General features: G+C 32.9%; 1 protein-coding gene across 1 annotated transcript; it reads left to right on the top strand.

The window, feature by feature from the left end:
• Positions 1 to 44: 44 nt before the first annotated feature.
• Positions 45 to 19171, top strand: LOC134242259 (E3 ubiquitin-protein ligase rnf213-alpha-like). Its single transcript, XM_062724345.1, has 12 exons — positions 45 to 173; positions 2535 to 2592; positions 2716 to 2906; positions 4140 to 4278; positions 5212 to 5340; positions 5621 to 5813; positions 15394 to 15616; positions 15722 to 15796; positions 15984 to 16175; positions 16760 to 16849; positions 17277 to 17482; positions 18729 to 19171. Exons 1-12 carry the CDS (start codon positions 45 to 47, stop codon positions 18919 to 18921), a joined length of 1818 nt encoding a protein of 605 aa, XP_062580329.1. The 3' UTR covers positions 18922 to 19171.
• The last annotated feature ends 2272 nt before the right edge of the window (positions 19172 to 21443 follow it).

The following is a 21443-nucleotide window of genomic DNA, read 5'->3' as shown; positions in this document are numbered from 1 at the left end:
ATTTTGCTTTTCAAAGTATTGCATGTACTACACCTGATAAAAGTATGACCCTTTTATTTCAAAAGGAAAAAGCCAACATTTACAGGGGTTTTTTAAAGTGCTTGGAAAACAAAAAGGACAGAAGTTGCTGGGAAGGAGAATTTGCTGATGAATTTTTCTCTCCTATTTTGAAGGTAAATTTAATTAAACCGTCAAAAGTTTCATTACAAGTAAGTTTCAAAGTTTTACGCATTTCACATATCATATTTCACAAAGGAACTATTTTTAAAACCCAGGATTAAAACAATCTATGATTAATTTGAAATTATAAGCAATCTAAACCACATCCTAAGAACAGAACATTTCAAAGAAATTTCTATCATTATGGTAATTTTGTGTATTAATTTCTTTAAATATTTTTTAAAAATTGATTGATTGTACATTATTAACGTGAATTTTTCACTAATATTGAGACGCCGCCACTTGCCAGTAAAGAGCTGCAAATAATGTCTTATACTCGACACTTAGTGCCATTGGGGAAAAAGGGGGATTTTTTTCGTGCCAGTACCTACTGCGACACGGGACCTTGGTTTATACGGTCTCATACGAAGGACAGGTCTTCACGTCCCACAGTGGGATTAGAACCTGGGACGAAAGGATCAACTCCTTACTTTGCGACTCTGGGGCAGACGCTCTTACAACTGCGCCACGGGGGGAACTCATTTCTAAAAAATACATATGCAAATACATAGATTACCTTCCTTTTTCACATCCAAAAAAGAGATCAATTCACTTCAAGAAAACGGCTTGCTTCCAAGTATATACATGTACTTTTGAGTCATTGGTTCTTATTTTTATTAAATACCAAGGATTGATATTCACTGAAGTAGGCAAACAAAATGTGGTAATATACGATTTTGAAGTTTCGTACAATATATAAAAGTTCTCATTTTTTTTTTTGTGACATAACATTAATGCCTCATGTTATTTTATCTATTTATATGACAATAGGCCACTGAATGGCGTGATTTAAGTTACTGTAAAATCACATATTTTCAAGGGGTCAAATTTTCGTGATTTGAGGAAAATGTATTGCCTCATGGGGATTTGATTTCGTAGTTGAAGAAATGTTCAGAAGTATGCCGGTGGTCATAAATTTTGGGGTCTTTATACCATGAGAACAACGACAATTGAACCCCCATGAAAATTATGAATTTCACAGTATGTGTTGCACTTTCAACAAGGCATGTTACAAATTGGGTGTTTCCTAAGGAGTGACAAATGCAAAATCGTTTGCTCGATTCGCTTATTTTGACATTTATTGTTTCTTGTATTAAACCAATATGTATACTGAAAGGAAAATGAAACGCATAATAATCTTTAGAATAAAATTAAAACTTTTATTTCCAATATGTTTCCAGTATTGTTATCAAACATTTTAATTCAACTTTAAAAACAAGTAACCGAGATCTTGTGTGACTTTGACTAAAATTCCCTGAATTGAAATTGATATGTCGATTCCCCCAAAATTAAAATAAAAATTCCACATTCCCTTGCGCATCATACTAGTAACAGCCTTGATTTTCTTGTGCATTGAGTTCACCAGAGCATTTATCTTTCTCAAGGATTATCATTAAATCCTTCCGACGATAGTCTTAATGGTTGAGAGTGGCTGTATTTTTCCCAAAGCTAACAAATCCCCCGCCCAATGAATCCCACAATTTTCGATTTAGGATGATAGAATGTACAGAATCTAGCTGATTTGGTACACGTAAATTTTTGAAAGGATGTATCGACAAATACTGGCTACATTTTTTCAGCGTGAACATGCTAAAAACAATACCATACGGCGGTACGTGCGCGTGTGAGAGTAAAATAGACGTAAAGTTGCCAAGCTTGCGTACCAAATTAGAGCAGAGAGTTTCTGTCAGTATTAGGGTGAAAATATGAGTAGGATTGCCTGCATTAAAAATATCGGTTTCAGTGATAATGACCTGACAATAACCGAGGTAGCATATAAAAACCTCTTATGTGACGTTGTTACGCGCCAACGTCACCCTCATGGTTGGTTGGGAACTTTTTAAATTACTCTTAACAACCGAAAAAACTTTTTTTTAAGTTGAAAAGTTAAACAAACTGCACAGCAACACGTCGCTGCCTTTTTATTCACCTATGCAACTCAATTACTAGACTTTATGTAACTTCGTCACCCATAGCATGATTGCAAGAAATTTATACTGACTGTAAATATCGGAAAACGATGTCTAAAACCAATGATCTCTTGGCAAACAAAATGTTATCACAAAATTGTCAGCATCAACATGCACGTGTATTTGGCTTTTTATCACTTCCCCGCGTGACACCATACATTTCATGTTTGAGTAATTTTGTACATCTATTTTAGTGCACATTAACAAAATACACATCTGACCAATTTACATAATTTTCGGTCACAAAGTTAAATATTTTTCGCTATTATGCTATTATGCGTTTCTTTTTCATTTCATTATATAAACTTTATAAACATATCTAATTCCTTCTTCATTCATCTAAAGGATTTAGAGTCAGAATTGAAGACCCTGGGAAAAGAGCTTGTAGAAGACAAACGATTAGGTAATTCTGCAAAAGTTGGTTTATCAGATGACTTTAGAAAAGCATATAGATACATTTTCTTTGTTTCGTTTAAAAATTTTAAAGAGAGGACAATTAATAAACAACTTCTTCAATTATTTACAGGAGCCGATCCTTTACTTAGTCTTCTTTACGAAACTGAAACAGCCAATGAAGATATCTCGGTACACGAACTACAAAATCATCCAGCTGTTTGGAGATATAGATCACAGATATCTATGGACCATTTGTCCAAAACGTTTATGATGCAAATCCCAGCAAATGAACATGCTGTACTACGAGCATTTTTGGAAGAGGTATGAGTTTCATCAGTAACAAGTGCATTTACTGCATATTCAAACTCAAGGTCATAGATCACAGATATCTATGGACCATTTGTCCAAAACGTTTATGATGCAAAACCCAGCAAATGAACATGCTGTACTACAGCAATTTTGGAAGAAGTATGAGTTTCATCAGTAACAAGTGCATTTACCGCATATTCAAACTCAAGGTCAAGGTTTTAGAGGCAGAGTCTACAAGGGCCCTATCATTTATGTGACTGATTTCAATTTCACTTGAGTCCTTACAACCACGTATCGACCTACACTTAAGTTCACAATAAGTTTAACTGTCCTAACTGAATTTATTCGACTGTCATTATTTCACAATATTTACCTTTGCAAATGTTTGCCTTTATATAACACTACTGAAAGCAATGCGTATCTATAACTGTATAAATACAGGTACGGGGTCATAGATGTGCATATGGATAAACGTTAGACGTAATTTCTCAGTGACGTAAAGGGTCGACGCGCAGTCAGTTGATTACATAGATGCCGTTGGGTTTGAAAAATAATGCATTTCACTCGTTAATAGTCACAATCAGGCAAATTTAAAGTATGAATAAGTCATCAATGTAAATATAAGTTATAAGGTATCATTTTAAAACATCTATCGGGCTATAAATACGGGCTGATACGAGATAAAATTCATCATAAAGCCCTGGAATTTAATCTCATGACCAACCCGTATTTATATCCCGATAGATGTTTTAAAATGATACCTTATTTCTTAAATGGTAAAACATGTTTCTCATATTATAACGTCCTGTTCTACGTAAATTTGATGCAGCAAAACTGTGTGTCATGCGAGATCAGAAAGAGTGGAAGCTGTTTTGTGTCAGTATAACAGAAGGAAGAATATCACATGACATCCATTCATATAATAAAAATTACGAAAATATTCTTCTTATATTATATTTGGTATTATACAGATAGATTAAAGAATTACATTTGTCATCTTCTGATAAATACTTCAATTCTGATGTGAATATTCCAGGTTATGTGAAATGATATTATACACGCACAATTATTAGATCATAAAAATCATAAGACATTGGATCGACAGTGTCTAATATCATTTACGTCTATTTTAAATTGATAATGTAAAGACAAAACTTGTCACTTTGGCCTTCTATTGATATGTGAAAGTTTTAAAGTCAGTTCTTAAAATGTTTTTTTTAACTTTAAAGACTTAATTTGTTTCAGGAACACAATGTTCGAGTAATTCGTCTGATACCAAGCATCTTGAAGCTTCAGAAAGTTCTGATACACAAATTTGCCAGGAAACTAGACAGAAGTGAGGCGTCTGATTTATCGATGCAATTTGTGATTGACTCTTACAGGGGTAATTCTTTTTATGAAGAGTGTTTATACAAAATTTGAATTTGTATGCATGATTGATAAATAATGTATATATTATAGTGTGAAGTCAAAATCTGCATGAGATGAAGAGGGGCAAATCTGTATCAGTCAGTGTGATCGAATACATGACTATTATTTAATTATGTATCTACATGTAAATCAATCTGGTCAAATACTTAACAAAGTGAAATGCATCTTTAGATATAATAGAGATATGTGTTTGATCTTCATTACTTAAGATCCCAGACAATAAGGTTCAACTTTTTTTTCTTTTCGTCTCCATAGATATACTTGTTTGTTGATTATTTTTTTTTAATAAATGCAGTCAGATCCACTACTCAGATGCTAAATCGGACATTGGTTTTGGACCTTATTAACACGTTTTTCTGTTGTCGTTCATGTAAGTCCCATCCAAAAAGGTCTTATCTTGTAAATGAAATTAGAAAAGAATAACCTGTTATCGAGCTCAAATGTTCACGAAAACTATATAAATTTTGAGCAAAGCTAAATATTTTAAATGTAAGATAAGGAGCCACTAAAAAACATGTATTCTTTATTTACCACTCGTACTGCAGATATCCTAGTTTTATCAACTCGTTTGTAAATAGCCTGCCACATTTTTAAAATTGTTCGTAGGTAGAACATGGTCTTGCGTATCGATTCAAATTGGAGATTATAGTGCCTTATGATTAAAGAATCGTTATGATAAAAATGTTTAAGTGCTTAGACTGATGCATCATTTAAATGTTTTTTATGTCTGATATTCATTTACAATCAATTTATAAGACATAAATTATACATTAAAAGTAATGCATATTCCTTATCTACACTTAAGTGCAATATTTGAAATATCTCATATCCGAAGCATACTCATGGGAGGCTCTCTAAGTTCATTAAGACCAAATTTATGATTTAGAAAACGATGTTTCCGAAGAAGACGAAGAAGTCATAGGAGAAACGGAGTCAAAGTGGATGGAGATCGATCAGTTGGTTTCAGATTTTATTGAAGCTTGGCGTTGTATTAGAGGACAGCTAGGAAAATTTCGTACGTTCTTTTAATAATAATTATGTAGAAAATTCTTTTAAAAATCTATCATAGAATATTTTAGATAATATTTAAGATATTATAAATAAGAAACTGATCATCGTTTTCTTAAAATCTAAAATGATTAATAATAATGTTCAAAAAAAAAATGAAATAATAGCAAAAAATAAGTAAATTTATACTGATAATAAACATAAAAAAGTTTATTGAAAGTATCAGCTAAGAATATAGCGAAACAAATGTCTATAATTCAAACACATTTTATCAATATTCATTGCAGGCTTTCAGACCTTGAAAGGGAACAGACAAATTTCAGAGAAATACTATGGAAAGGATTTAGTCAAAGAAGACCCAGTGTCTCTCTTCTTGCCTACTTTTAGAGAGCATGGACTGTGTTCCTATGGATTATTGTACTTTCTGTTGAAAAAACAAAACTCGTTTTTGGAAGAATACTGCAGAAAAAAAGATATAGAGTAAGTAACAGTGAAACAATTAAGTTGTTTAACGCATAAAAACGATCAGATATGAATACTGTTGTTTTTCAAATTCTTTTTTTAGCTGAAAATATACAATTACTTATCAAGTATTTGATGCGCCTTCTTCACTCGAAAATAATTTATATTTGATTTTTCAGGAAAGAAACATTTACTTACAGTTTTCAAATAACGATAACCATTTTCAATAATGTTTGTTAGCCCTCTTCCGACACAGGGTAAAATTAATGAATCGGTAGGTGGGTGTGAATTTTCCCCCCAAAAGCTTTAATATATTTATTTACGGTTTAAGAGGAGTAGAAAGGGAAAACAAATCATGTTCTGGGATGTAGAAAAAATGTTAGTCGAGTCAATTTCATTCAGTCAGTCAAAACAGGGCAACCAAATATTTTAAAAACTAGTATTAATGGCAATATGTCCACATAATATTAATTAAATACAAAGAACAGTTCATTCGTAATTGATTTATTATTTTGATACCGGAACGAAATAATAAATTATCTGTAGTTTAAGCTCTTGAAAAGGGGGGGTGGGGGAGGTAGACTTTCAAGCATCACCATATTCTGAAAAAAATCTTGGGCATTATTAATGTCCCTTACATCTTTTCTTATGTTTTACTCAAAAAACAATATAATGAATTAATAAAACACAATGTTTAAGTTGTAAATTGTTCTGAAATTGGTGAAAAAAAACTAATAATTAATTTTTGTCGGTTTTGTTGGCTATAAACATACCCCCCCCCCCCCCCGTGAAACAAAACTGTTCTGGTATACATTTGTGAAATGAGAGTCCATATTACCCTGAAAAATTATTTTTTTTGTTCTCGTTTCATACGGGGATTGATATTTTCATAATTAGCGTTTTTCATTGATTTCCGAAGTGAAAGAGTTATGCTAAAGTTACAGAGTTATCTCTCTTTGTTTTCCCAAATAAGTTTTATGCCATATGACAAACTGTTATTTATGCCTCCTATGAGAAATATCAGCCTGATAGTGCAGTGAAAAACAACCAAACACAGATATGCAGTTTTGTCGAATATGTCATTTAATTCAATGACATAAAGTAAAATGTATAACAAATCATTAAGGGGGATCACCTAATATGAAACAATACAGTGTACATGTACATAGGGGAAAGGTACAAGTGTGATCCCCATGAGACTGACTAGAAATTTACATGCAGTGAACATATCAGAGTACATGTAAATATGCATAAAATATAACATAAATGAGTAAATCCTTGGAGTTTGTTTTTTCAACACACCACCAGATTAACAAAATGGCGCAACAAAATCAAGGATTTTGATTGGGTTTCTCTGTCACGAAAAGCAAAGGTTGCGATTTCGCAATGAAAGGTTATATGATAATTGCGCTGCGATAAAGGTGCATATATTGCAGACTGCGCAAGGATATGCAGAATTATCCTAAGGTGTAAAATATAATATATTTCTCATGGCGGCATAAATTGAATTATCTGTGATAATATTGTTTTGTTTTATGAAAATCCATATAATATCTATTAAAAAAATCTTAAAAATCAATATGTTAAACAACATACATTCATTTAATCAATCAATCAATCGAATATGTGAACATTAAAAAATTGACTTGGAGGTGGGCGTGTGAGTAATACTGAGTATCGTTCGCAGTTTTTTATCATTGTGTTGCTTATTAAAAAATGCCAATGTTATATACCGAGGTACATGTATACCTTGTCTTTTCTTCTCAGAATATTTATTGATAAGAAGGAGCTTTGCAGATTCAATAACCTCCGAAAAAAGCTTCGATTTCCTTGAGAAATCGATCATTTGAATGAAATTATCATCTTCGAAAACAATTGCATCAAAACGTCTCTATTTATCAAAAGTAGATGTAAAATATACATGGGTTGATCCAAAAGTTCGTGGAATTTCTTTCTAAAATTTTATCTTGATTTGATGAAATTAAGCAACAGGCATATTCATAAAATAGAGTCATAATGCAACAATATTGGAAAATTTCGCCACTTTCAAATTACCAATAAGGTCACACGAGCTTTCTGAAAATGGATAGTTGGGAAACCCGGGGGAGACTTCAACGTAACGTCAAGTTAGATATGTCACGTCACGTTATAGAAGATCTCGCCCAAATGTCCAATTATAATACGTAATTCTACAAAATGCTGCCCATTTCTCCATTTTTTTTTCTCAAGAAAAGCCTGGGCATCCTCTTGCACCAACTTATCTTCATTTTTTACTCATATTTCAAAAAAAGCTACCCATCTGTCCATATGATGTTCCAACTTCAGTAGCAATGTCAAGAACAGTGCCACAGCCAACAACGTCCATTAACGCTTTTAATTTGTCTAGGGAGATACGTACGTAAACAGAGACTCTAAAAAGCGACCACCTACTTTATCAATGTCCATGGAAGTTCTATTTTTCTTAAACTTCTTATGCCACTGGAAAACCAGTAACTAGATGCATTTTTCCCAAGCCTATGTCAATGATACACGCGTTTAAGATAGAGTGCTACCGGGATTTTCATAAAACGTGTGACTTGACCGAAATTTTACGTTATCTTAAAACTTAGAGATGAACAATAAACCATCAACTTATAAACTAACTAGTGCTAATTGTAACGGGAACCGTTACAGATGTTCCCCAAACGCTCCCCAACTCCCTTCTCGTGCCATATTCCCTGGAAGTTTCATTAAAGAAGGCAAAATCTATGCATTTAAGACGGCAACAACGTTTTCCCAAAAGTATACCAAGTATTTCAAATTTAAGCAATGCAGGCGTGCGCATGTGATTGCATGAGCGTAATGACGATATCATCTTGTCTACACTATTTTACTCATATGCACGTGCACGCACGTGCATGATGACCATACCTTCTTGTAGGAGTCCATTATGTCTGTCTATGTTCATTATCCCATCCTATTTGGTTGAAAAACAAGGGAGTTATAGCCATTTAAAGTTTAAGCCAATCAGATTGCAGCGCACGTGCATGCGCATGTTTCCATGACAATTATTTTATATCATATTGTAGAACATCTTAAAGTATGCCTATGTTTTAAATTTCAAAGCATTTTGTAAAAAAACAGAAAAGATATTGAGATTTTTGTTTCAGCCAATCAGAGCAAAGCACACGTGCACGCACGTGCATGCATGTGAATGGTGACCATACCATCTTGTAGGAGTCCTTTATGTCTATCTATGTTCTAAATCCCATGCTGTTTGGTTGAAAAGCAAGGGAGTTATAGTCATTTAAAGTTTCAACCAATCAGATTGCAGCGCACGTGCATGCGCGTGATTTCATGAAAAATTTTATATATCATATTGTAGTACATCCTAATACATGTCTATGATATAAGTTTCAAAGCATTTCATCATAAAACAAAAAAGATATTAAGATTTCTGTTTCAGCCAATCAGAGCAAAGCGCACGTGCATGCGCGTGAGTTCATGCAAATTTGACCATGTCATCTTATGTACACAACTTATATATTTTTATATAATGAGTTTCAAAACATTTAATCAAAAAATATAAAAGTTACAACCATATTAAATATATCAGTCAGTTTACTCATTGCACGCGCCCGCACGTGCATGCGAATGCGCGCAAAATGACCTTCGTTCGGCACATCTACACAACATGCCTACTAACCCTAAAAAGGTTTTAACTTAGTTTGGTGAACAGTTTCTGAGAACACTTCCGGACAAAAAAGTACCGGAGAAGAAATAAGAAGAAAAAAGAATAATAATAATAATAATAATAATAATAATAATAAGAAACAGAGTAAAAACAATATGTTCCCCAACTTCGATTGGGGAACATAATAATAAGAAACAGAGTAAAAACAATATGTTCCCAAACTTCGTTTGGGGAACATAATAAGGCAGCAAAATTCAAATTCTCATTTCTCTACTAAGATTTTTACATCGGGCTCGGAGTTGGTTTTCTTCAGAAAGACAGGACTGGGTTCAAGGCGACTAGGGGTACCACACCGGTAATTGACCAATCAAAATGAACTTAGTCAATTGTAGGTCCATACATTAAGCCGATTTTCCTTTCTTTTTAGAGTTTTTTTAATTTCCTTCCAGGCCAGTTTGACAACTCTGGTACCTGTGCCTAGGAAATTTTATCTACTCTATAAATAAATAAAGTTTTTTGACAGGAACTATTTCTCCAGGGCATAGGAGGCTACTTCCTGGGGTGCTTTTGTGATGTTTATAAAGACATGGAAAACACGTGGATTTGAGGGTAGCCCTGTTTGCATATGCAAATAAATCAGAAAATGTCGTGTACGTACCCTGGTTTTTTGGTGTCAGCTAATGTGACAGGTATTGTTTAACACCCCCTTATCAATATTTTTTCATGAATTCAAACACGTGAGGTTTTACTGGAAAGAAACGTGTATTGCTTTTTAATATACCGAAACTCGCTATTTCTGGGGATTGTGTAATTCTAAAAAAAATTCAGATAAATTTCAATGGTGAAATAAAAGAAGAATGCTTGGTATTAAAATATTAATTCATATCAGTAGAATTGAATGCTATCAACGACATCTGGAGAAATAGGCTTTAAAAGGTTTATATCATATCTTGTTCGTCTGCACTTAAATTTCAAACACGACAGAATTTGTAATTTTTGCCGTAAAAATTCATAATTTCTATATACTTTAGAGACTTACCGTAAAACTTTCAGGAAACTTTCTATGAAGTCTTTTCTGCACCTTAAGTGAAATTTTATGTCGATCCCAGGTGTTGATCGAGTTTCAGAGAAATTTTCTACGTTGTTATTGATTTTTTTTTTTTTTTTTAAGGAGAAGGGGGGGGGGTTTGACTTTTTTATTCTAAGCATTTGTTAAAGTGAGTTTGTAAATACATCTACGAACTTGAGCTGGATTGTGACCTTTGGGTCAAGGGGTCAAAGGTCAAGGTCAAAGGTCAAGGTCATCAAAGCATTTCATAAAGAAATATAAAAGTAACGGCCATATCAAGTATACAAGTCATTTGATCATTGCACGCGCGCGAAGGTGCAATGCATGAAAGCTATATCATCGTGACTACACTTTTAATGTGTTTCTATTCTTTGAATTTTGAAACGTTTCATAAAAAAAATTACGACTATATCAAGTAAATCGGTCATTTAACGCATTGCGCGCGCACACGTGCATGCAAGTCCTTGCATTCAAGTTTGATAGTAGCATAATGTAAGAATCCGTCATTATATCTATTCATATTCTAAATTTCATCCTGTTTTGTTGAGAATCAAAAAAGTTATAGGCATTTAAAGTTTAAGCCAATCAGATCGCAGCACACGTGCATGGGCGTGGTTTCTTGAAAACTTTTATATATCATAGTTTAGGACGTATTAAGGTATGATTATGTTTTAAAATTCAAAGTATTTTGTCAAAAAACAAGTAAGATATTGAGATTTTTGTTTCAGCTAATCAGAGCAAAGCGCACGTGCATGCGCGTGCATGCATGTGCATGATGACCGTAACTTCTTATAGGAGTCTATTGTGTCTGTCTATGTTCTAAATCTTATCGTGGTTGGTTGAAAAACAAGGGAGTTACAGCCATTTGAAGTTTAAGCCAATCAGATTGCAGCGCACGTGCATGCGCATGCTTTCATGACAAATGTTATACATCATGTTGTAGGACATCTTAAAGTATGCTTATATTTTAAATTTCATACCATTTCGTCAAACAACGGAAAAGATATTGAGATTTTTGTTTCAGCCAATCAGAGCGAAGCGCACGTAAATGCGCGTGAGTTCTTGCTAATTTGACAGTGTCACATTATCTACACTATTAATATATCCTTATATAATGAGTTTCAAAGCATTTCATCGGAAAATGTTAAAGTTATGGCTATATTAAATATATTAGTCATTTCAGTCATTTCACGCGCCCGCACGTGCAGGCGTATGCGCGCAAAATGACCTTCGTTCCGCACACCTACACAACACACCTATTAACCCTAAAAAGGTTTTAGCTCAGTTGGGTGAACAGTTTCTGAGAACACTCGCGGACAAAAAAGTACCGGAGAAGAAATAAGAAGAAAAAAGAATAATAATAATAATAATAACTAGATACGATCTCGTTGTGAACAACGAGTGGGTCTTCCGTTCGATTCTTGTTGAGATGAGATAAGATTTGGAATGAGATTTTCACTCTAAAGTAATGATTTTCCATAATCTGTAAAAAGACATTGAACAATAAAGACTCATAAAATCGACTTTTGGCCCCTCACGGCCCCTAATATTAGGGATCAGTCCTTTTTTCTTCAAAACATTTTAAAGCTCTTAGGATTATGAACACTTTCTGTTCAACACCTATTCAGAGATTCTTTTTCGTTTTCGAGTTATTCGCAAAAGAAATATTTAGGGGCCAACCCTTCAACTCCCTAATGGGGACGTTTAGCGAAAAATGAAAGGTTGCATATTGTTCAGAACATGATTTTGAACATCTATTGTTCAATATTACTTATCAAAATATTTTTCATTCTCGAGATATAAAGCGTCAAAGATTTAGCGTTCTGGCCCCTTGTGGCCCTAATTAGGTACATGTACCATATAACCTGAAAATCATAATGTATAGCTGTAGATGGCTGAGATAAATTTTTTTGCTTCAGTAATGTATTACAAAATATAAACTGCTAAAGAGTTATCGATTGAAGACTTTTGGCCCCTCTTGGCCCCTAATTTGAGTGCCCAGCCCCTTTTTCTTGATTTCATCTTGAAGGTTTTAAGATTTTGAACACTTTTTGTTCAACAACTATTCAGAGATTCTTTTTCGTTTTCGATTAATTTGCAAAAAGAAATATTTAGGGGCCAATCCTTCAACTCCCTAATGGGGACGTTTAGCGAAAAATGAAAGGTTGCATATTGTTCAGAACATGATTTTGAACATCTTTTGTTCAATATTACTTATCAAAATATTTCTCATTCTCGAGATATAAAGCGTCAAAGATTTAGCGTTCTGGCCCCTTGTGACCCCTAATTAGGTACCATACAACCTGAAAATCATAATGTATAGTTGTATATGGCTGAGATAAACATTTTTGCTTCAGTAATGTATTACAAAATATAAACTGCTAAAGAGTTATCGATTGAAGACTTTTGGCCCCTCTTGGCCCCTAATTTGAGTGCCCAGCCCCTTTTTCTTGATTTCATCTTGAAGGTTTTAAGATTTTGAACACTTTTTGTTCAACAACTATTCAGAGATTCTTTTTCGTTTTCGAGTTATTTGCAAAAGAAATATTTAGGGGCCAACCCTTCAACTCCCTAATGGGAACGTTTAGCGAAAAAATGAAAGGTTGAATATTGTTCAGAACATGATTTTGAACATCTTTTGTTCAATATTACTTATCAAAATATTTCTCATTCTCGAGATATAAAGCGTCAAAGATTTAGCGTTCTGGCCCCTTGTGGCCCCTAATTAGGTACCATACGACCTGAAAATCATAATGTATAGTTGTAGATAGCTGAGATAAACATCTTTGCTTCAGTAATGTATTACAAAATATTAACTGCTAAAGAGTTATCGATTGAAGACTTTTGGCCCCTCTTGGTCCCTAATTTGAGTGCCCAGCCCCTTTTTCCTGATTTCATCTTGAAGGTTTTAGGATTTTGAACACTTTTTGTTCAACAACTATTCAGAGATTCTTTTTCGTTTTCGAGTTATTTGCAAAAGAAATATTTAGGGGCCAACCCTTCAACTCCCTAATGGGGATGTTAAGCGAAAAATGAAAGGTTGAATATTGTTTAGAACATGATTTTGACATCTTTTGTTCAATATTACTTATCAAAATATTTCTCATTCTCGAGATATAAAGCGTCAAAGATTTAGCGTTCTGGCCCCTTGTGGCCCCTAATTAGGTACCATACGACCTGAAAATCATAATGTATAGTTGTAGATAGCTGAGATAAACATCTTTGCTTCAGTAATGTATTACAAAATATTAACTGCTAAAGAGTTATCGATTGAAGACTTTTGGCCCCTCTTGGCCCCTAATTTGAGTGCCCAGCCCCTTTTTCTTGATTTCATCTTGAAGGTTTTTGGATTGTGAACACTTTTCGTTCAACACGTATTCAGAGATTCTTTTTCGTTTTCGAGTTATTTGCAAAAGAAATATTTAGGGGCCAACCCTTCAACTCCCTAATGGGGACGTTTAGCGAAAAATGAAAGGTTGCATATTGTTCAGAACATAATTTTGAACATCTTTTGTTCAATATTACTTATCAAAATATTTCTCACTTTCGAGATATAAAGCGTCAAAGATTTAGCGTTCTGGCCCCTTGTGGCCCCTAATAATGTACCATACGACATGAAAATTATAATGTTTAGTTGCAGATGGCTGAGATAAACATCTTTGCTTCAGTAATATATTACAAAATATTGCTTGATAAAGAGTTATCGATTAAAGACTTCTGGCCTTTTTCTGCCCCTTATGCGATGAGTCAGCGCTTTTTTCTTGATATCATTTTAAAGATCTTGTTGTTCTGCACAAATGATGTTCAATATGTTTTTACAAAATATTTATACCTTAAAAGATATGATGCAAAATGTCTACAAAAATCACTCGTGATTTGTGTCCTAAATTTTGACCCCTACCGAGCTTCCATACTAGGAACTTCCGGAAACTATCCAATCTCCCAGTAACATGGGGACATGTCTTCTATCGTCACTAAAAATTTCAGCGCTCTAGCTCAAACCGTTTTCGAGAAAATGAACGGACAAGGAGGTCCTCTGAATTTTGATAAAAGGGCGATAACTCTAGACCGGAAGTGATTTTCACAAAATCCTTCAGCCGGTATAAACTTCAGATGATTTTACAACAACCCTGAAAATTTGAAGCAAATCCATCGAACCATCTCTGAGAAATCTTTTGCACAAAATTTGTGCAGAAAAAAAGAATAATAATAATAAGAAGAAAAGTGAAAAAGAAACATAAGAATAATAGAAGGGTCTTCCGCTGAAGACGGAAGACCCTAATAAGAAACAGAGTAAAAACAATATGTTCCCAAACTTCGTTTGGGGAACATAAATATCCAGTAAAATCAGTAAAACTCTCGCACACAGGTTTATAAAAGTTCAAACAATCATAATAATAACATAGTTTTTGTTTTTATACCACATAGGGCGGTTTAATTCTTATTTCTCGAATTAAGAATATAAATGATAATAAACGCGTTAATGTCTCCCCGCCTTTCATAACAGCCGTTTCTATGGCAACTGCCATAAAGTTACTATCAAAGATACTTAAAATGTTTTTTTAATTTAAAATATTCATCAAGTGTCTATATTTTTATTTGTAATTTTCAACCAATTCCACTGAAAAATAAATAAGATATGAAGAAATTCCACGAACTTTTGGATCAACCCTCGTACATTTTATTAATACCTCTAGCATTCTTTCATTGTTTTAGATTTCTGAATGAAGAAACGTTTCAACTGTAAAATATACTTACTTAATTTATTGTGCATACATATTGCTGTGAAAATTTATATATTCATATTCTTGATTTAAAAATATATTTTATGTTTTTCTCCTCTTTTTATCTAATAGATTTGGAAAACTTCCGAAGGTCAAAGTCAGAGAAATAACTCACGCTCATCTTATTAGCTATCACCCAGACCGGGATCTCCTTCCTTTGGTTATGGCAAATTGCCAATATACATTTGAAGTAGGAAAAGGCACGAAAGTGGAATACAACTTTGCAAATCTGGAAAGACAGTTATCCGATCGGTTTCTGTTTTCAAAATCCGTTATTGACCTGCATCCAAAAGAGGTTTTTTTCTTAATATATTTATGATACATTGATGTGAACATTTCTAATTCTAAGTTTTTACATCACTTTTTTTGTTTTTATCAAAATGAACTTGTCCATTTTCAGTTCGATCTAATGACATATAGGTCAGAATCAACAAATGCCAATGTTTTCCGAGAACTCAGAAAAAAGATTAAGCAGGTACAACTCGTTTTACACTTGAACACCATTTATGTATCGATCTGTTCAGAAAAACGATGCAAACATTTCCGTAGTCCTTATCATAATCGACCATGTGTTTGTTAATGAGGATGAATACAGATTCCATTCCAGAGTTGAGTAGAAATGTTTTTATAAACAATGTTGTATAATAAACAATCTTTAATAGGTTCCTTTGAACACTGCCGTGGCCAAACAGATATCCACCGAGTTCAGAAGATACCAGGATATCTGTGATGCTTTGGATAAATTGGACATTGTCATTAGATTTTTACAGTCGGTTGGAGGCCAAGGGAACACTATGCTGGACGATTTTATGCGCCACTCACTAAAAATGGAAACTACCTTTCTATCCCAGAATGTAAGGAAACATGCCAAGTTATGATACAATGTTTAAAAATCTTTTGAATGCTAGCTGGAGATTTGGTAATAATTTTTAGAGGTTTGAACGTAACTAAACGATTTATTATTCACATAACGTATATCAATATTTTCCTTTCTCTTGCCTTCAAAAGCATTTGAGAAAAAGACTATCTCTATTATTTATTTTCCTGTTTTTTTTTCACTAGTCAGTTTTTAAGCAATATCTGTTTTGTTTTTGCACCTAAAAATTCTCAAAGATCTAAAGTGTAGTTGCAAATATCTCGGTTACACTAAAAAAGTTTACAAATTGGTTATGTTTTAAAAATACAAGTATTTTACAGTTGGAGTGGCTCGACATTGTTTTACTTTTTGCGAGCATATTTTGAATAAAAAAATTCTTTTTTTTTCTAAGAAACATTTAACAATATTGTTAGCTGAAAAATCTGATTCGAAATCTTCAAAAAAATCCTTAGATGAAAATGAATAAAGCAATGATTCCTTTATTTCAAAAACTTATTTGTTTGACACAGGTGCATTGTTTTGCTATTTACAAAATATTTTATATTTATGTCTTTTAATTAGATGAGAAAGACTTGTCAGTGTAAACATGTCCAGTCCCTGTGGATTATACTGGCAATGTCAAAAACCAAAAACCAAGCTACGTACAAAAAGGTAATTTTTAATTGAAAATGTTTTATCTGTCTATCCATATCTGAGAGTCATTTCTTAGTTACCTCAATAAAACAAATTTCATTTTGTTTTTCGCTGATTTTTTCCTCACCTTAATGGATGAGGGTGTATGTATTTAAAATGAAAATATTTTAACCTTTTTTATCCATGAATTTTTTCGCAACAACGTAAAGGTTAATCGATTTAAAGTCTGATTGTCTACTAATTTCGAAGTTAAATAAATACTTGGACATTTATCCAATAATTTTATTTACCAAAATGTTTTTGCTATGGTATGTACTTTCAACAAACATGATTGTCTACTAATTTCGAAGTTTAATAAAAACTTGGACATTTATCCAATAATTTTATATAAGAAAACGTTTTTGCTAGGGTATGTACTTTCAACAAACATGAACTTTAACTGCAGGATGTGTTCGAGGGAGTTTCCGATACATACAGACTGGAATTGACAGGTGCTCAAAAAGAGATTGTTAACAACATTTGTGAGGAACTATCAGTTGAGAGACTCAACACAATGATAGAAGTCTTGTATGAATGTATCGTCCTTACCATTGACAGTGGAAGTGAAAATGACATTGAAGATGGAGATGGTATTCCAATGGCTAATTACAGGTAGGTTATAAGTCGACAATTTTTTTTTATTTATTCAATAAATTCTGTCAATTGCCACACCCGAGAAAAAATATTTCAGTACGTGTACAAATGTATTACAAAATAGAATAAACTGTTACGTTTCAAAATGCATCTTAGGTACTTAACTGTTTTGTAACATTAGGGATTGAAACAAAGTTATGATCAGAGAATATGTTGCATGTTTTCACGGTGATATTGTTGATCAAAAATGAGAAGTTCAAATGACTAAAACTGTGAAATTTATTTAAGAAAGTTCATAGTACAGGTTTATTAATTCTGTGGTATTTTAGCTGATATGATCCGAAGGCTTCTTTGAGTTTTTCTGATCCAAAGCTGTCCGTATGTCTGTCTGTCGTATTTTATCAGTAAGCTATTCATATTTTCAACTTCTCAAAAATCACAAGTCAAATTTACCGAATCATGCTACAAAGCAACCTTACGCAATGTTGATTCAAAGGGAGAAACAAATTCAATATTAGTGTGAAGTGTATCTTTCACGAACTAGAGGGATTGAAAAGAAAACAACTAAAAGTAAGCTGCATTTCAAATTTTATCAATATGTTTATTCAATTTATAAGCTCATTAACTACCGACAGAACAAAAATGTTTAACATGGAATATAAAGGGAAAATGGGAAATATTATTGAAAAAAATACTCACCTTCTTAATAACAAATAAATTATTATCATGATTAAAAGAATGTATTCTTAAGGAGGGAAGATTAGGGTTTGTTCAAATCATTACTTACTTCTGGGGATACATGCAGGGTGGAGCCGCAACAGAACATAAACGTTTCCATAGTACAATGTAATATGTAGGAAAAAACTAAGGAACAAGAAATTCATCTATAAATATAGAAGCATCTTCAGATAGTGGAGTTTTAAGCTATGAAAGCATGACCTGTAAAGGGTGTGTTCACAACAGGGCATCACATTTTACCTGAAGAGTATACCTTTAAATGTATTTCTTAAGAACAGTAAAATTATAGTCATATGAATACAAAAGCGTCATCAGGTAGCGGAGATTCCATTTCTTTCTCAAATCATGATCCCTAAGGTAAGGATGGTACCACATGTATATTTTTATCAAACTCTTAAATCATTTAAGAAAGTAATAAAGCCTATTTCGTGCCAACTTTTCTGAAACATATATAAATCTAAGGCCGATGAAGTTGTTACCATGATATTTACATGGTTTTAAAAACTGGTATTTTTCTGTCAAACAGTATCCGGGATACGTTAATGGTATACGTGGAAGACCCAGCCTATGATGTCGATGATACCTTCCTTCCGGATTGGATCAATGAAACGCTGAACAAACTTCCGGGAGACAAAGAAGAACCCGATTGTATTTTTACGTGTCAGTCCATGGATCTCTGGATTTGCCTTTATGAAAACTATTCAAAGAGGAAAATCTGAGCACATAGACAAAGAATATTGTTTGGTGAAATGAAACTTTAAATATGATGAATTTAAGTTTTTTGTATTAAATGGAACACTTATTGTATGAATTACATGTAAACAACATATTCATGTTACTGTAAAAAAATTATTTATTCAAAACAAACAAGAAGTATGATAATTGCCTTTTTGCTGAACCTCCCTATTTATTACTCATATTGCATTTAACGGAAAGAAAAATACTAAGTAATTAAAAAAATAAATGTTTGGTTCGCAACTAAGAGATATGTTGTTTAAATTCAATAGATCAGTATTAATCAAACTTTTTGTGAACAATAAAACATGAACAGAAAAGATTAGTTGAGAAATTGTAGTAAAGAAACCACCCTACTTTCATTTTCTTTTTGTTTTGAGTAGTGAAGTCCATTGTGTGACCATAATACTAACCTCAAATGCTAAAATATAATAATAATATATTTCCAACTTTTCCCCCTAAATTAATGTATCAATTTTTAAGTCATTTACTGCATACATTACAGTCTAATACGATAAGAAACGATTTACTTTATTTCAATTATCCATTAAATGACTCTCTTACATGTAAATTTGCAGTAGCCTTTTGTGTACATTCTTTTGTTTTGTGCTTGAGTTTATCTTATAAATGATATAGAGCTGAATATGATGAGAAGATGAAATACCACCTTAAAAGCATCTTGAAAGATCAGAATTTTATAAACAATGTTTATAGACTGGAAATTAAATAGCAGTACTCGGACGTTCATGGTGATGGAGATGGTGTTTATAAAGTGTTTAAAAAATTGATTTAATATCTTAAATATATACATGTATATATTGTAGATTTACATGTAAGGAACAGATGTCTATGTGAGAAAGAAATAATAATCCATGAAGTTTGTTGTAAAATTACGCTATTATTTAAAGAATACTGATATGCATATGATAAAATTAATTGTCTTTGTTGCCTTATGTTAAGTTGGTATGAGGAGTTATTTCTTTGCAAAAAAATAACACGATTTGTTGAAAGATATATGATTTTGTTTGGAAAACCAATGTATACTGATATATCAAATAGTATAAAACATTGATAAAGGTCAGTGCAGATGTCTTTGTTTCAGAAAGGTCTGAATCGGTTTTCTTTGCATTAATTAATTAATATAGGATTGTTAAACATATTTTATGCCTTTCAATTTTTAACCATCAGTCATGATGGTGTGATGATTTTCGAAAATATATTGACGCTAATTAAAACTATAATTTGGAGGTCTTGGTGAGCTATATCTTGATATTTTCTATACAAAATATATATTTGGAGCTTGCATACTTGCGCTTTTCATGATAATCTAATAAAATGTGCTTTTAATTGGATTGTTTTCGCATCTTTTTTACAACGTAGAATCTACATGTGCAGCTGTATACATGGCTCCATTCAATTTATTGTATTATTTTTGTACCAGGGTTGATCCGAAAGTAATATCACAACTACTTCATGTAGAAGCAAATATACTTTGAAAATTCGGGAAGTTTCTAGTCTGCTGGGGCGACTTCGATTCGTACCCGAGTACGTACTCGAGTTACTTGAGTTTCAATCGAACGACCATAGTTACTACTCAAAATACGTCATATGACCTTATGAACTCTACCCAAGCTAACCCAACCATACAGTAGGATTACTAGAGTTTCGATATGGCGGCGTCGAAAGAAAAAACCGAACGTAGGAATTATTTTTTACTAAATATTATGTTAAGCATCGCTTATCCTTAAAAGCAAACTTCGAAACGCACTTTATACATAAACGCTTTATAATTTATATGATTTAATGTTTATTTGATTAGATTTTTCAGGCTTACTGCTCAATAACAGCAGAGACATAAATTCAAATTCGAAACCAAAAAAGTTCAGAGCTGAAAAAGAAAAACATTTCAACTGCAGCAAAAGCTATAGAAAAAATTAACTCAACAGATGATGTCAAAATGGACCTATTCGACCGCCTTTTAAAACTCATAGAGGAAATTTATTTTATTTTCGCTACCCTTCAAACTCATATGAGTTCGCTTGAAAACCACATGTTTGTGTAAACATCCGGTCATGTGACGTCAACCAAGAGTTAATACTCGGGTATGAATCGAAGTCGCCCCTGGTTACCAAAATCACGTGACTGCGCATGAGCGGTTCCCTTGCCGTTGCTATGCATAATGTAAATAAATCGCCATTTTCTCCTCGCTTCAACGAAACGCATTCGATCGAATGCATTGGGTAACAATGAAATACCGGTATAAAATAAAAATTAAAATTTACTTACCTTAGATATCAAAATCATCCATGCTGTCAATACTATTGGGAGACACAATAGGCCATAGCACATTTTGATGTTTCTTGGGCGATGTAGGTTGAGATTTGTCACAAGTAAGTCTGGGGATGAGAATTGCGGGAGGGGAAGGGTGGGTTGTACATAGACTTTATAAAATTTAGAAATTTTAGAAATGGATCTGAGGAGTCTTTTAGCTATTTTTACGTATATG

This window comes from Saccostrea cucullata, unplaced genomic scaffold (genome assembly GCF_032062105.1).
Source record: "Saccostrea cucullata isolate Sc308-1 unplaced genomic scaffold, CSIRO_AGI_Scuc_v1 ctg2661, whole genome shotgun sequence".
Taxonomy (NCBI): Eukaryota; Metazoa; Mollusca; class Bivalvia; order Ostreida; family Ostreidae; genus Saccostrea; species Saccostrea cuccullata.
This window is presented reverse-complemented; position numbering and strand designations above follow the sequence as displayed.

Coding starts and splice junctions, on each gene's coding strand:
- LOC134242259 (XM_062724345.1), top strand. CDS start 45: ATGACCCTTTTATTTCAAAAGGAAAAAGCCAACATTTACAGGGGTTTT. Junction 4,279..5,211: donor TGTGATTGACTCTTACAGGG/GTAATTCTTTTT, acceptor TTTATGATTTAG/AAAACGATGTTTCCGAAGAA. Junction 15,617..15,721: donor TTGACCTGCATCCAAAAGAG/GTTTTTTTCTTA, acceptor GTCCATTTTCAG/TTCGATCTAATGACATATAG.